Source organism: Alligator sinensis, unplaced genomic scaffold (assembly GCF_000455745.1).
Source record: "Alligator sinensis unplaced genomic scaffold, ASM45574v1 scaffold269_1, whole genome shotgun sequence".
NCBI classification, from domain to species: domain Eukaryota; kingdom Metazoa; phylum Chordata; order Crocodylia; family Alligatoridae; genus Alligator; species Alligator sinensis.
The window spans coordinates 551,017-564,362 of NW_005842048.1; the positions used below are offsets into that span (position 1 = coordinate 551,017).

At 37.3% G+C, this 13,346-nt stretch overlaps 1 protein-coding gene across 1 annotated transcript in view; it reads right to left on the minus strand.

Annotated features, from left to right (window-relative positions):
• The window catches only part of PDE1A (phosphodiesterase 1A), a 392,561-nt gene that overhangs the window by 49,484 nt on the left and 329,731 nt on the right, over positions 1-13,346 (minus strand). Inside the window, exons 12-13 of the mRNA XM_025203233.1 lie at positions 11,413-11,514; positions 11,162-11,282 (exon numbers count right to left, since the gene is read on the minus strand). Coding sequence (XP_025059018.1) covers positions 11,162-11,282; positions 11,413-11,514 — 223 coding nt within the window. The remainder of the gene's footprint in view (positions 1-11,161; positions 11,283-11,412; positions 11,515-13,346) is intronic.

Below are 13,346 nucleotides of genomic sequence, written 5' to 3' on the forward strand. Positions count from 1 at the left end.
AAGTGTACTGGCTCATGCCTATGTTCCTGCTTGCCAGGTCCTCTAGTGGTAAGTAACAGCTATGCAGGTGTGAGACAGCATTAAGCCATAACCTGTGACTGCTGTGAAACTGTACTAACTTTATGGCAGCATAATAGTCCACAGGTTTAAAATGTAAGAGCACCCTAATATTTGTCTTCTCTGAGAAAAAAGAGAGACATGGAGAGAGAGAGAGAGAGAGAGAGAGAGAAATACATGTCAACAGTCTAACAATTTCAATAATTTGAATCTAAAAGAATCTGCTGAAAGCAAAGTTCTTGTCAAAATCAAAGCATCTGCTACTGTGCTTTACCATTTGTCAAGGAAGAAAAATAAATAACATGTTTCATAAGAAGCTTTTTGCCATCCTCACAGATTGGATTCAGGAAACCCAGATGCTATAGTGCTGGGCACTTAGAAATGCATGCAATAAAAATCCCAAGCCCAAATTCTTCCTTCAGTCACTATTGTGCAAAAGCATGCCTTTGAATTTTGCTCAATTATTTCTTATACTTAAACTCTCTTTAGTGAACTTGCAAACGTGTGAGGATATAATTTGTCCCTGAAATCTGAACTTCTAACAATGACACTGATGATGCAGGTAGCAAGACACACTCTTATAGCAGTGTGGGCTCTACTACTAAGACCTGGGAATGACACCAAACTAATTTTGTCACCCACAGATTCATAATTATTGTAGCATCTCAATGACTCAATTCTTTTAAGTACTTATCCTCATAAAAGTCTTTTAAGCTAGGGAGATATTATCTCCATTTTACCGATAGGGAATTAGGGCACACAGGATGATCTCCCTAGCATCACGGAAGTCTGCTGAAGGAAAGAGCTGAATCTGGACTTCTCACGAGGGACAATGCTGTATCTATCACTGTACAGTCCTTGCAAATATATTCAGGTTAAGGCAGAGTTTGAATTACACTTTGACTCCTGTGGGGGGGTCTGCAAAAAAACAAATGGCCAGGGTCGGGGCTGTGCGCACACGTTCCTGCTGGTACTGTGGGGTGGGGGCCAGCAGTGGTGGCAGCAAGAAGGGTTCATTGCTGCCTGGGCTGCTTAGAAAGGTGCAGGGCGGGCTGGGGCTATGCAAGGTGGTGCAGGGGCTCCAGGCTGTTGTTAGGGGAAGAGAGGTGCTGACCAGCCTGCAAGGGGGCTCTAATTTCTTATGAGGGGCTCAGCCCTCCAGAGCTCCCCTGTAATTTGAACCCTGGGTTAAGGACTAATCTGCCCTTTAGCTGCTTTAAAAGGGAAGGGGAGGTACTGCTCAGAGTATGCATGAGTTGTTAGGACATGGCTGTTGCTTCTGGATACAACAGTTTTGCTACACTTGTATTGCTAGAGAAACCTGCAGACATAATAGTTATATTGTAACAGCTCTTGTTGGTATCTTTTGATACTGATACAACTGTTTGTAGGTTTATATCCTCAGAGCAGAGCTATAAAAGCATTTTTTTATCATTATCTTCTGTACACAGCACTTTTGTATTAAATCAAAAGGACAGCCGTTTCATGATTAAACAGTATGGAAGAATATAGGTGGGTATTTCATTCTACCCCAACTTCCCTAAGGAGCTAGTTGGAAAGGGAAAAGAGAACCAGCCTTATATTGTACCATTTATAGCACTGTATTTAAGAATATGAGGACTATATTTGTCTGGAAATTTGCTGTTAACTTAGAATTGTAGGATGAAGCTTGCTTGTAGATGCACGTTAACTGTAGATGTAGAGGCACTTAAATATATAGAGAGAGAGATATGGTTACTGAACAATATATGTCCCTAAGCAATAAGGAGCAGATGTGAGAAAGGTGTAGAAAAATATCTTTAAAGATATTCTAAAACACCTCAGAGATGGTAGGTACACCTAGATTATGCTTGAAAAGGAAATAGAGGGTTTCATCATCATGTTTCTCCAAAATAATGAACATAGATGGCACCCACAATTTGCTGCTGGGTCCAGGAGAATAATAAGCACTTAATATTATTAGTATAGCTCCACTGATTTCAACCAGTTGATGAAAAACAGTTTCTAATGCACTAGAGATTTTGTTAAGACTCCAGATTTTAGTTTAGTTTAGTTTAGTTTATTATACTTTTTATTTTATTTTAGCTTTAAAATTAAAGAAATTGATCTGGCTTCAGATTCATGATTTAAGATGTTTTCAGAACTCCTCTATGGTATATCACTAGGAGCAGCTTATTACTTATATTATCCCTCCCAAAAAACAATATTATTTAAACCAGAACAACAAGACTTCAAAAGCGGTACTTCTCAGCTATAATTCTGCTCTTTTAAACATGTGTCTTCAAGTACCTCTCTACTGCACTATGATTATTTCCCAATTAATACAATATATAATGAAGACTTGAACTAAGTATTTGAGATAGGTTGGTGGGTATTTTTAAACTGCAACTACCTTAGATTTTCTTTGCCTGAATACTCTTTTTACAGTGTTCTTTGGCTTCCCTCCTGATATTAATACTGTTACATATTTCGAACTTTACCTCATTTAATAAAATTTTCTGCGTCAGTTGATGTTCATTTTCTAGTGGTAGAACTTCAAATTAAAAACTCTTAGATCCTTACTAATAGCTCTATGCTTTTGCTGGTTTTCCTGCAGTGCTGTGAAAGCATAGGAATTATTTTAAATTTGATATGATATATGATATGATATGATGATATATTTAATTTAGAAGAGGCCCTGAAATTTCTTAAATCACACTTAGTCCTCCTAACATGAACCATGCTTTATAGGGAAATCATCCTCTTTGACTGACAAATGTTGCATAAAATTAGGTAAGTACACAAGAAAACAAGTTCCTTCTTTTCAGTACTAAGGTCGCAACATATTTATAAGATAGCTTAATTAGCAGATATTATGCATTAGAGATGACACTTTCTGTACTGCTTTTAGTTTTATTAAATCTATTCCATTTAATAGGTAGGCTTGGATGAAGAAGCCTGGATGTATTTTGAATTTAAAAACAATGGCCATGGTTACAAGAGACACTTGTAGCCCATCACTACTGCACAGTAACGTTGGGTGGCAGGAAGCATGCTGCGACACTATTGCACAGTAGTCATGAGCTACTGTGCAGTCAGCATCATGAAAAAGCCATTCCTTAGTGCAACTGCATCATACTTGTATAAACAAGTACTAAATGACTGTGTAGACATGGCCAATAAGTACTTAATTCTCAGCTAAAACTCAAAGACCTTGTCCACACAAGCATGGATGTTTGTTTTCCCAGGGACAACTAGCTGCAGGACACCTTGTGCCACTGCTAGTTGTCCCTGGGAAACGACTCTGGCACATACCCTCTGGCACATGACAGGTTACCCCAGATGGGGTAGGGAAGGCTGGGATCAGCACTGGCCTTGCCTGTGGTCCTGAGGGCCTCCTGGGGCTGCAGTTGTGGCGATCCTGCTGCTCAGAGCCTGGCCGGCAGCTGGAGTGTGGCTCTGACTGACCAGGCTCTGGTTTTGAGTGGTGCATGCTGCCCCTGCATGCGCTGCCACTCTGCTTGTTTTTGTGCGGGTTTTTTTTTACCTCTAGATATGCAGGGGTCACTCACCTCCCCCCTGCACTACTCCCTTGCAGCACAGAGAAGAGCTGAATGTGTGGTATGTGGCACCACAGACACACATACTGCAGGGCCACACTCGTCTGGATGCAACCAAACAGTTCAAAAAAAGGTGGATTTAAGTTTTATTAAACTTCCTGTCTTTTACTGAGATCTGTGCCCATACACCAAACTACAATGAAATGGGTATTATCATGGCATTCCAGAGGTGAATAGAAACTGGGTGAGATCCCAAGCTATTTCTAGACTTCAGAGCTCATTTAAACATTCTGGTCCAGTTTTTCAGTTCTCTTACTGTCATTGAAGTACATAGAAGTTTTACCAGAAAAGAGAGTGCAAGACTGGACCGCTCAGGCTATGCCTGTCTAAAATGTAGCTTTGAATGTTTAAAGAGTATGCATCACTGACATTAACAGACACTGTTCATGCGTAGCCTGGTTGCTGTCCTTACTGAGCAGTCCTTATTGTGTATATTTAAAATGAAGGTGTTTGGCCAAAGTTCCATATTTTTATATTTATGAAATACAGCCAAAGCATTAGCTGATCCTATGAACTCAGTAAACAAGGCAGTACAAACTATGTATTGCTAATGCTATGGCTGCTTGACTGAACATATTGCCTCATTTTCCCATGGGCTCTATGTATCCAGCTTCCTTATGTCTAAAATGTTTCTACGGCTGTTTGTTCTGACCTCTATTAGTAATATGTATCTGGGTAGATGATCCCTTTCCTTTCCCCCTGGGGTTCTAAACCTCATCATTTCCATTTACAATAAAAGACACCCACTGATGGCTCCAGACTGCCAGTCTTGACTTAATTAACTATCTGCTGCTCAATATTTCCACAAAACTTGGTTTGTTCATTACTTAGATGAAAATGCTTATTATTCCCTCTCACTAAGGTACTAAATCTTACTTTTCAAAATCAACATTAAACACCTTTAGGAACTGAGTATGAATCTTCAAGAGCAGATGGCCTAGCAGAATAGTGGTTTAACTTACTGACTCATTTATTGCTTGGACCACAATTGTAGTTAAATAAATGACTAATCCTGCATGAAAATCACAAAATGTATCAAAGAAAATGGCCAATTTAATGGCCCAGGCAGCTAATATCTAGTTTTTTTTTTTCTATTTAGAATTGGTTTTTCAAAAATGTGTATTCACTGGGGATACTGTATGACATCTATATTATGTTTTTATCACTCTTCCCCTTGCTCTCATCTTTAATAACATTGCTACTTTTCCCTTTAGCCACCAGGCCTGATTTTATTTTTTTTATTATTATTTTAAACTTTTGTACAGTGCCCATACACAGGGGGAGGGGAGTTACATCCCAAAGATGAGGTGTTGCGTACATGTCCTGGACTAGAACAGAAGTAGCTTTTATCTCATTTGGTGAGGGTATTTTAAATTTAAAATAATGATGATGATTCACATAAAATGTCAGTGCTCTATAGGATGATAGGATTGGTTCCTATCCTCTTTTATTGACCACATCAAGTCATTAATGGCAAGGTAATTTCATTGTAAATATCTTCCCATGAAGCATATAGAATACTCCTTCTATGTGCCACTCCTCCCATAGCACTTTCTCATTCAGGGAACAACAAAACTGTGCAAAGTGGAATCAAGTAGTAGAAAAACCTGGGACACAGAAAAATGTGGTTTCTTAAAATGTTCACAGTAACACGTTTTTCTATGTCACTACAGATTCCTATGAATGGATGTCATGCTGCCATTTTAATTGTCTATATGAAGATGATACTAAGTGCTGAAATGAACAAAAAAGAATTATTTTCTTGCATTTCAAATAATTTCTAAATCTTTGACACAATAGGAAACAAAAAATCAGTCACTCATGTAAAACATCTAAAATGGCTACTCTTTCTGTTTTTTATCACAACATACCCAGTTTTTCACATGAGCTCTTAAGAATTTCAAATAATTCTTCCAGGACATTTGAAACATCCTTTTATTCATTTCACTGACTGAACTTTGCATTCCCCCTTATGTATAAAAAGTTTTGTTAGGCAGTACAGTTTGTAGTGACAAGAATTGATTTCATGTTTACAAAGAAGTAGTGCTTAGTGTGATGAATGATGATTAGAATAAATAGAAGGGTGGAATGAGTGTAGATATTGTCAAAGCTGTAAAGTGTTCAGTGTTTCATTATAAACTCATTATTTATTTCTAGGGAAAAAAATCCACTCTGAGAAATATTTGCATTACTTATTTGCCACAAGATGGCAGTAATAATATCAGCATCCCCAGTTTTAAAAAATCATGCATTTTATCTTTTGTATAACTATTTTACAATAATAAAAATGCCTTTACAGAGCTATGTCCCTGGTTTTATTTCATTGTAAAATATGACCACATTATCAATGGAAAGATTCCCTTTGACTTTAGTAGGCATTGTATCAGGCCTTCATGGGGCATGAACAAGAATCTCTGCCACTCCTAAATTGGGTACATAAAGGATTAATTCATGGTACAGGGAAAAGGGAAAGTTTTTATGTAATATGAGAAGGATACAACATTCATCTGCCTTCTAACTGACCATAAATACTTTTTGTATCTTAGTTTCCCTCCCACTTAATGCTTTTTTTTAAATTCAGAGCATATGCAAATCTCCATCTAAAGAATGAAATAAGGTTCGCAAAATAATCATGGTACCAAGAAAAAAGAGCTAGCACTTTCAAACCTGGCATCAGCTGAAACAGATATGGAACAGCATCCTGTTCATCTTTACTCACTCATATGAGAAACTGTATTAACATCAAGGGGACTAAGATATATACTGTCTCTTCTATTATTTCATGCTCAACTGTGTTCTTGCTGGTGGAATTCTAAAATATCCAGTGGTGTAACTACAGTTTTTTTATACTAAATTTATTAACAAATTTTGAAAATGGCACCTGTCGAAAAAATTCCTCCATCAGTGCCATTGTCCACCGGTAGTGTAGTTCCCAGGATTTTGCTGGATGGCTTATGTCTGCTGCATGAAGAATCAAAGACATGGCTTTGGCTTTGTCTATCCTGTCAAATCAAGGACATGCTCTGATTATCTCAGAACAAATGCAACTACTTAAAGACTTTTCTTGTTCATGTACTAATTTAAAAACTACTTTGTATTCATAGATAAAGAACATAATGGAAAATAACCTACCCCTCTGTCTGCTGCAGTGTGTGTCTCATTGTTTTAATTTGCTGGAAATGACCTGACATATCTGTAGATAGGACCATCTCAATGACCAGGCTACGCAGCTCCCTGAAAGCAATCAAAAGTAAAATGACTAATTACAATTTGTTTACTCTGTTTATGGAATATTTGCTTAAACTGTACTGTTAATTTATATCTTTCCACACAAAAATTAACTTTTTTAATGAAAAGATCACTTCAGGAAATTATTAACCACTGGAACGATGTATCCCTGAAGGGATTCTGAGGCAGCAGCATACTTCCACCCTGCAATTATTATTTCAGAGTCCTGCTGGTTTTTAATTCTTATTTTCTAGTGCAAAAATAAAATTAAGTGCAATTCTGGCACCTAGTATAACTCTTTTCCTTATTTCCTTCCAGTCATAAGATTACAGTAATCAGAAATAAAGGAGACCAATCAGGTCATTTGGTCCACTACAAGAAAAGGAAGATATAAGCTCTTAAATGAACAGACACAGCATAGTTAGAAGGCTGGGGAGTCATTTAGTAGGCTAAACAGTGTTAGAAATGTTATAAATTAAGACCATTTAAAAGCTTTATCTATCCTTTTCCTAGTCTTCAGGTTTGGCAATAACTGTACTGATGTCCAAATTGGTACAATCTTAATAATCCTTCAAGGGCCATTAAAATCGGCATGAATTGGAATAAATCTAAGTCTACAGTTTGTCTTTGTCATTTCTTTCAAAGGAGAAGGTTTGTATGTCAATGCTCTATTAAATAAATGTGGAGCTAGTAAAACCAAAACCATAAATGAAAGTACATTAGTTTCCATCACATATTAAAGTACACTAACCCCATCACTGTGTGGGAATCCATTGACAGTACACATAGTGTTTATATACTGCACAGTAACGTTGGGTGGCAGGAAGCATGCTGCGACACTATTGCACAGTAGTCATGAGCTACTGTGCAGTCAGCATCATGAAAAAGCCATTCCTTAGTGCAACTGCATCATACTTGTATAAACAAGTACTAAATGACTGTGTAGACATGGCCAATAAGTACTTAATTCTCAGCTAAAACTCAAAGACCTTGTCCACACAAGCATGGATGTTTGTTTTCCCAGGGACAACTAGCTGCAGGACACCTTGTGCCACTGCTAGTTGTCCCTGGGAAACGACTCTGGCACATACCCTCTGGCACATGACAGGTTACCCCAGATGGGGTAGGGAAGGCTGGGATCAGCACTGGCCTTGCCTGTGGTCCTGAGGGCCTCCTGGGGCTGCAGTTGTGGCGATCCTGCTGCTCAGAGCCTGGCCGGCAGCTGGAGTGTGGCTCTGACTGACCAGGCTCTGGTTTTGAGTGGTGCATGCTGCCCCTGCATGCGCTGCCACTCTGCTTGTTTTTGTGCGGGTTTTTTTTTACCTCTAGATATGCAGGGGTCACTCACCTCCCCCCTGCACTACTCCCTTGCAGCACAGAGAAGAGCTGAATGTGTGGTATGTGGCACCACAGACACACATACTGCAGGGCCACACTCGTCTGGATGCAACCAAACAGTTCAAAAAAAGGTGGATTTAAGTTTTATTAAACTTCCTGTCTTTTACTGAGATCTGTGCCCATACACCAAACTACAATGAAATGGGTATTATCATGGCATTCCAGAGGTGAATAGAAACTGGGTGAGATCCCAAGCTATTTCTAGACTTCAGAGCTCATTTAAACATTCTGGTCCAGTTTTTCAGTTCTCTTACTGTCATTGAAGTACATAGAAGTTTTACCAGAAAAGAGAGTGCAAGACTGGACCGCTCAGGCTATGCCTGTCTAAAATGTAGCTTTGAATGTTTAAAGAGTATGCATCACTGACATTAACAGACACTGTTCATGCGTAGCCTGGTTGCTGTCCTTACTGAGCAGTCCTTATTGTGTATATTTAAAATGAAGGTGTTTGGCCAAAGTTCCATATTTTTATATTTATGAAATACAGCCAAAGCATTAGCTGATCCTATGAACTCAGTAAACAAGGCAGTACAAACTATGTATTGCTAATGCTATGGCTGCTTGACTGAACATATTGCCTCATTTTCCCATGGGCTCTATGTATCCAGCTTCCTTATGTCTAAAATGTTTCTACGGCTGTTTGTTCTGACCTCTATTAGTAATATGTATCTGGGTAGATGATCCCTTTCCTTTCCCCCTGGGGTTCTAAACCTCATCATTTCCATTTACAATAAAAGACACCCACTGATGGCTCCAGACTGCCAGTCTTGACTTAATTAACTATCTGCTGCTCAATATTTCCACAAAACTTGGTTTGTTCATTACTTAGATGAAAATGCTTATTATTCCCTCTCACTAAGGTACTAAATCTTACTTTTCAAAATCAACATTAAACACCTTTAGGAACTGAGTATGAATCTTCAAGAGCAGATGGCCTAGCAGAATAGTGGTTTAACTTACTGACTCATTTATTGCTTGGACCACAATTGTAGTTAAATAAATGACTAATCCTGCATGAAAATCACAAAATGTATCAAAGAAAATGGCCAATTTAATGGCCCAGGCAGCTAATATCTAGTTTTTTTTTTTCTATTTAGAATTGGTTTTTCAAAAATGTGTATTCACTGGGGATACTGTATGACATCTATATTATGTTTTTATCACTCTTCCCCTTGCTCTCATCTTTAATAACATTGCTACTTTTCCCTTTAGCCACCAGGCCTGATTTTATTTTTTTTATTATTATTTTAAACTTTTGTACAGTGCCCATACACAGGGGGAGGGGAGTTACATCCCAAAGATGAGGTGTTGCGTACATGTCCTGGACTAGAACAGAAGTAGCTTTTATCTCATTTGGTGAGGGTATTTTAAATTTAAAATAATGATGATGATTCACATAAAATGTCAGTGCTCTATAGGATGATAGGATTGGTTCCTATCCTCTTTTATTGACCACATCAAGTCATTAATGGCAAGGTAATTTCATTGTAAATATCTTCCCATGAAGCATATAGAATACTCCTTCTATGTGCCACTCCTCCCATAGCACTTTCTCATTCAGGGAACAACAAAACTGTGCAAAGTGGAATCAAGTAGTAGAAAAACCTGGGACACAGAAAAATGTGGTTTCTTAAAATGTTCACAGTAACACGTTTTTCTATGTCACTACAGATTCCTATGAATGGATGTCATGCTGCCATTTTAATTGTCTATATGAAGATGATACTAAGTGCTGAAATGAACAAAAAAGAATTATTTTCTTGCATTTCAAATAATTTCTAAATCTTTGACACAATAGGAAACAAAAAATCAGTCACTCATGTAAAACATCTAAAATGGCTACTCTTTCTGTTTTTTATCACAACATACCCAGTTTTTCACATGAGCTCTTAAGAATTTCAAATAATTCTTCCAGGACATTTGAAACATCCTTTTATTCATTTCACTGACTGAACTTTGCATTCCCCCTTATGTATAAAAAGTTTTGTTAGGCAGTACAGTTTGTAGTGACAAGAATTGATTTCATGTTTACAAAGAAGTAGTGCTTAGTGTGATGAATGATGATTAGAATAAATAGAAGGGTGGAATGAGTGTAGATATTGTCAAAGCTGTAAAGTGTTCAGTGTTTCATTATAAACTCATTATTTATTTCTAGGGAAAAAAATCCACTCTGAGAAATATTTGCATTACTTATTTGCCACAAGATGGCAGTAATAATATCAGCATCCCCAGTTTTAAAAAATCATGCATTTTATCTTTTGTATAACTATTTTACAATAATAAAAATGCCTTTACAGAGCTATGTCCCTGGTTTTATTTCATTGTAAAATATGACCACATTATCAATGGAAAGATTCCCTTTGACTTTAGTAGGCATTGTATCAGGCCTTCATGGGGCATGAACAAGAATCTCTGCCACTCCTAAATTGGGTACATAAAGGATTAATTCATGGTACAGGGAAAAGGGAAAGTTTTTATGTAATATGAGAAGGATACAACATTCATCTGCCTTCTAACTGACCATAAATACTTTTTGTATCTTAGTTTCCCTCCCACTTAATGCTTTTTTTTAAATTCAGAGCATATGCAAATCTCCATCTAAAGAATGAAATAAGGTTCGCAAAATAATCATGGTACCAAGAAAAAAGAGCTAGCACTTTCAAACCTGGCATCAGCTGAAACAGATATGGAACAGCATCCTGTTCATCTTTACTCACTCATATGAGAAACTGTATTAACATCAAGGGGACTAAGATATATACTGTCTCTTCTATTATTTCATGCTCAACTGTGTTCTTGCTGGTGGAATTCTAAAATATCCAGTGGTGTAACTACAGTTTTTTTATACTAAATTTATTAACAAATTTTGAAAATGGCACCTGTCGAAAAAATTCCTCCATCAGTGCCATTGTCCACCGGTAGTGTAGTTCCCAGGATTTTGCTGGATGGCTTATGTCTGCTGCATGAAGAATCAAAGACATGGCTTTGGCTTTGTCTATCCTGTCAAATCAAGGACATGCTCTGATTATCTCAGAACAAATGCAACTACTTAAAGACTTTTCTTGTTCATGTACTAATTTAAAAACTACTTTGTATTCATAGATAAAGAACATAATGGAAAATAACCTACCCCTCTGTCTGCTGCAGTGTGTGTCTCATTGTTTTAATTTGCTGGAAATGACCTGACATATCTGTAGATAGGACCATCTCAATGACCAGGCTACGCAGCTCCCTGAAAGCAATCAAAAGTAAAATGACTAATTACAATTTGTTTACTCTGTTTATGGAATATTTGCTTAAACTGTACTGTTAATTTATATCTTTCCACACAAAAATTAACTTTTTTAATGAAAAGATCACTTCAGGAAATTATTAACCACTGGAACGATGTATCCCTGAAGGGATTCTGAGGCAGCAGCATACTTCCACCCTGCAATTATTATTTCAGAGTCCTGCTGGTTTTTAATTCTTATTTTCTAGTGCAAAAATAAAATTAAGTGCAATTCTGGCACCTAGTATAACTCTTTTCCTTATTTCCTTCCAGTCATAAGATTACAGTAATCAGAAATAAAGGAGACCAATCAGGTCATTTGGTCCACTACAAGAAAAGGAAGATATAAGCTCTTAAATGAACAGACACAGCATAGTTAGAAGGCTGGGGAGTCATTTAGTAGGCTAAACAGTGTTAGAAATGTTATAAATTAAGACCATTTAAAAGCTTTATCTATCCTTTTCCTAGTCTTCAGGTTTGGCAATAACTGTACTGATGTCCAAATTGGTACAATCTTAATAATCCTTCAAGGGCCATTAAAATCGGCATGAATTGGAATAAATCTAAGTCTACAGTTTGTCTTTGTCATTTCTTTCAAAGGAGAAGGTTTGTATGTCAATGCTCTATTAAATAAATGTGGAGCTAGTAAAACCAAAACCATAAATGAAAGTACATTAGTTTCCATCACATATTAAAGTACACTAACCCCATCACTGTGTGGGAATCCATTGACAGTACACATAGTGTTTATATGGGCTATTAATGTCAGAAAGATCTACACATTTGCATATGCAGATAGTACACACTAAACATGACGTGTCTTCATGCATACTCCTCTGATTTTAAGAATCTGTTCCTTGGTGTTCTGAGACTACTGCTAATCATTGCTAATGCAGCTGATGACTGGTTAGGAAATATTTCACTAGGAGCTCACTGTTGAAAAAGTGCATTGTAAACTGAATCAAGAACAAGTAAAATGTAAGTGTAAAAATGAACACAGGGAGTGCCGGTACAAACACTGTTAAAAGTTAGTGGGAAATGTTATGTATAGACTTTAAAATAACAAGTTTCACTTCTTTTCAGGGCTGTTGTGACAATTTATTGCAAAAGTTATCGAGACTGACTCTAAGGTCACTTTACAGCAACTTTAAACTGATGTAAGTTATGGACTTCAATAGATAAGTCCTGATCTACACTGAAGTAACTCAGTGGGAACTCAGGACTATCATTTTTATTCAAATAACAATGTGCGGCCATGGCAACATGTGGTTAGAAGAAGACTTACCTTGCATGACCTCATAAAAGGATACTAATTAACTTGCATCCCAACTGTTCCTCCTCCACAGTGCTTTGAAACTGTATCCTTGAAACCTAGGCAAGTCTGTTTTTGCAAGACAGATACTGCTTGGAAACTGAAGGTTTTGTATTAGCTGAATCTTTCTGTTTTTTAAATCTGAAACGCACCACTACTCTCACTTTCTACAGAAACTGTATTTAAACTTGGGTTTTAAGCTCACTTTTACTATAAAGAGTAATCAGAAATAAAGACCATGGCACTGCACACTATGCAGAGGCCAAATCTGCTTGCAACATGTTCAAACTCTCACAGAAGTCAACAAACTCAATTCTGATCCATGTCCCCTAAGTGTGTGTAAATCTGAAGTACTTCCACTGATTTCTTCACACCGTCCTAATTATTGCTGGTTGCTGAAATGGTGTATGAGAATGCTCCTGTTTCTTTGCTGGTGCCTGCCTGCCCAACTCCCAAATCAGAACTTGATCTGTTGGTTATG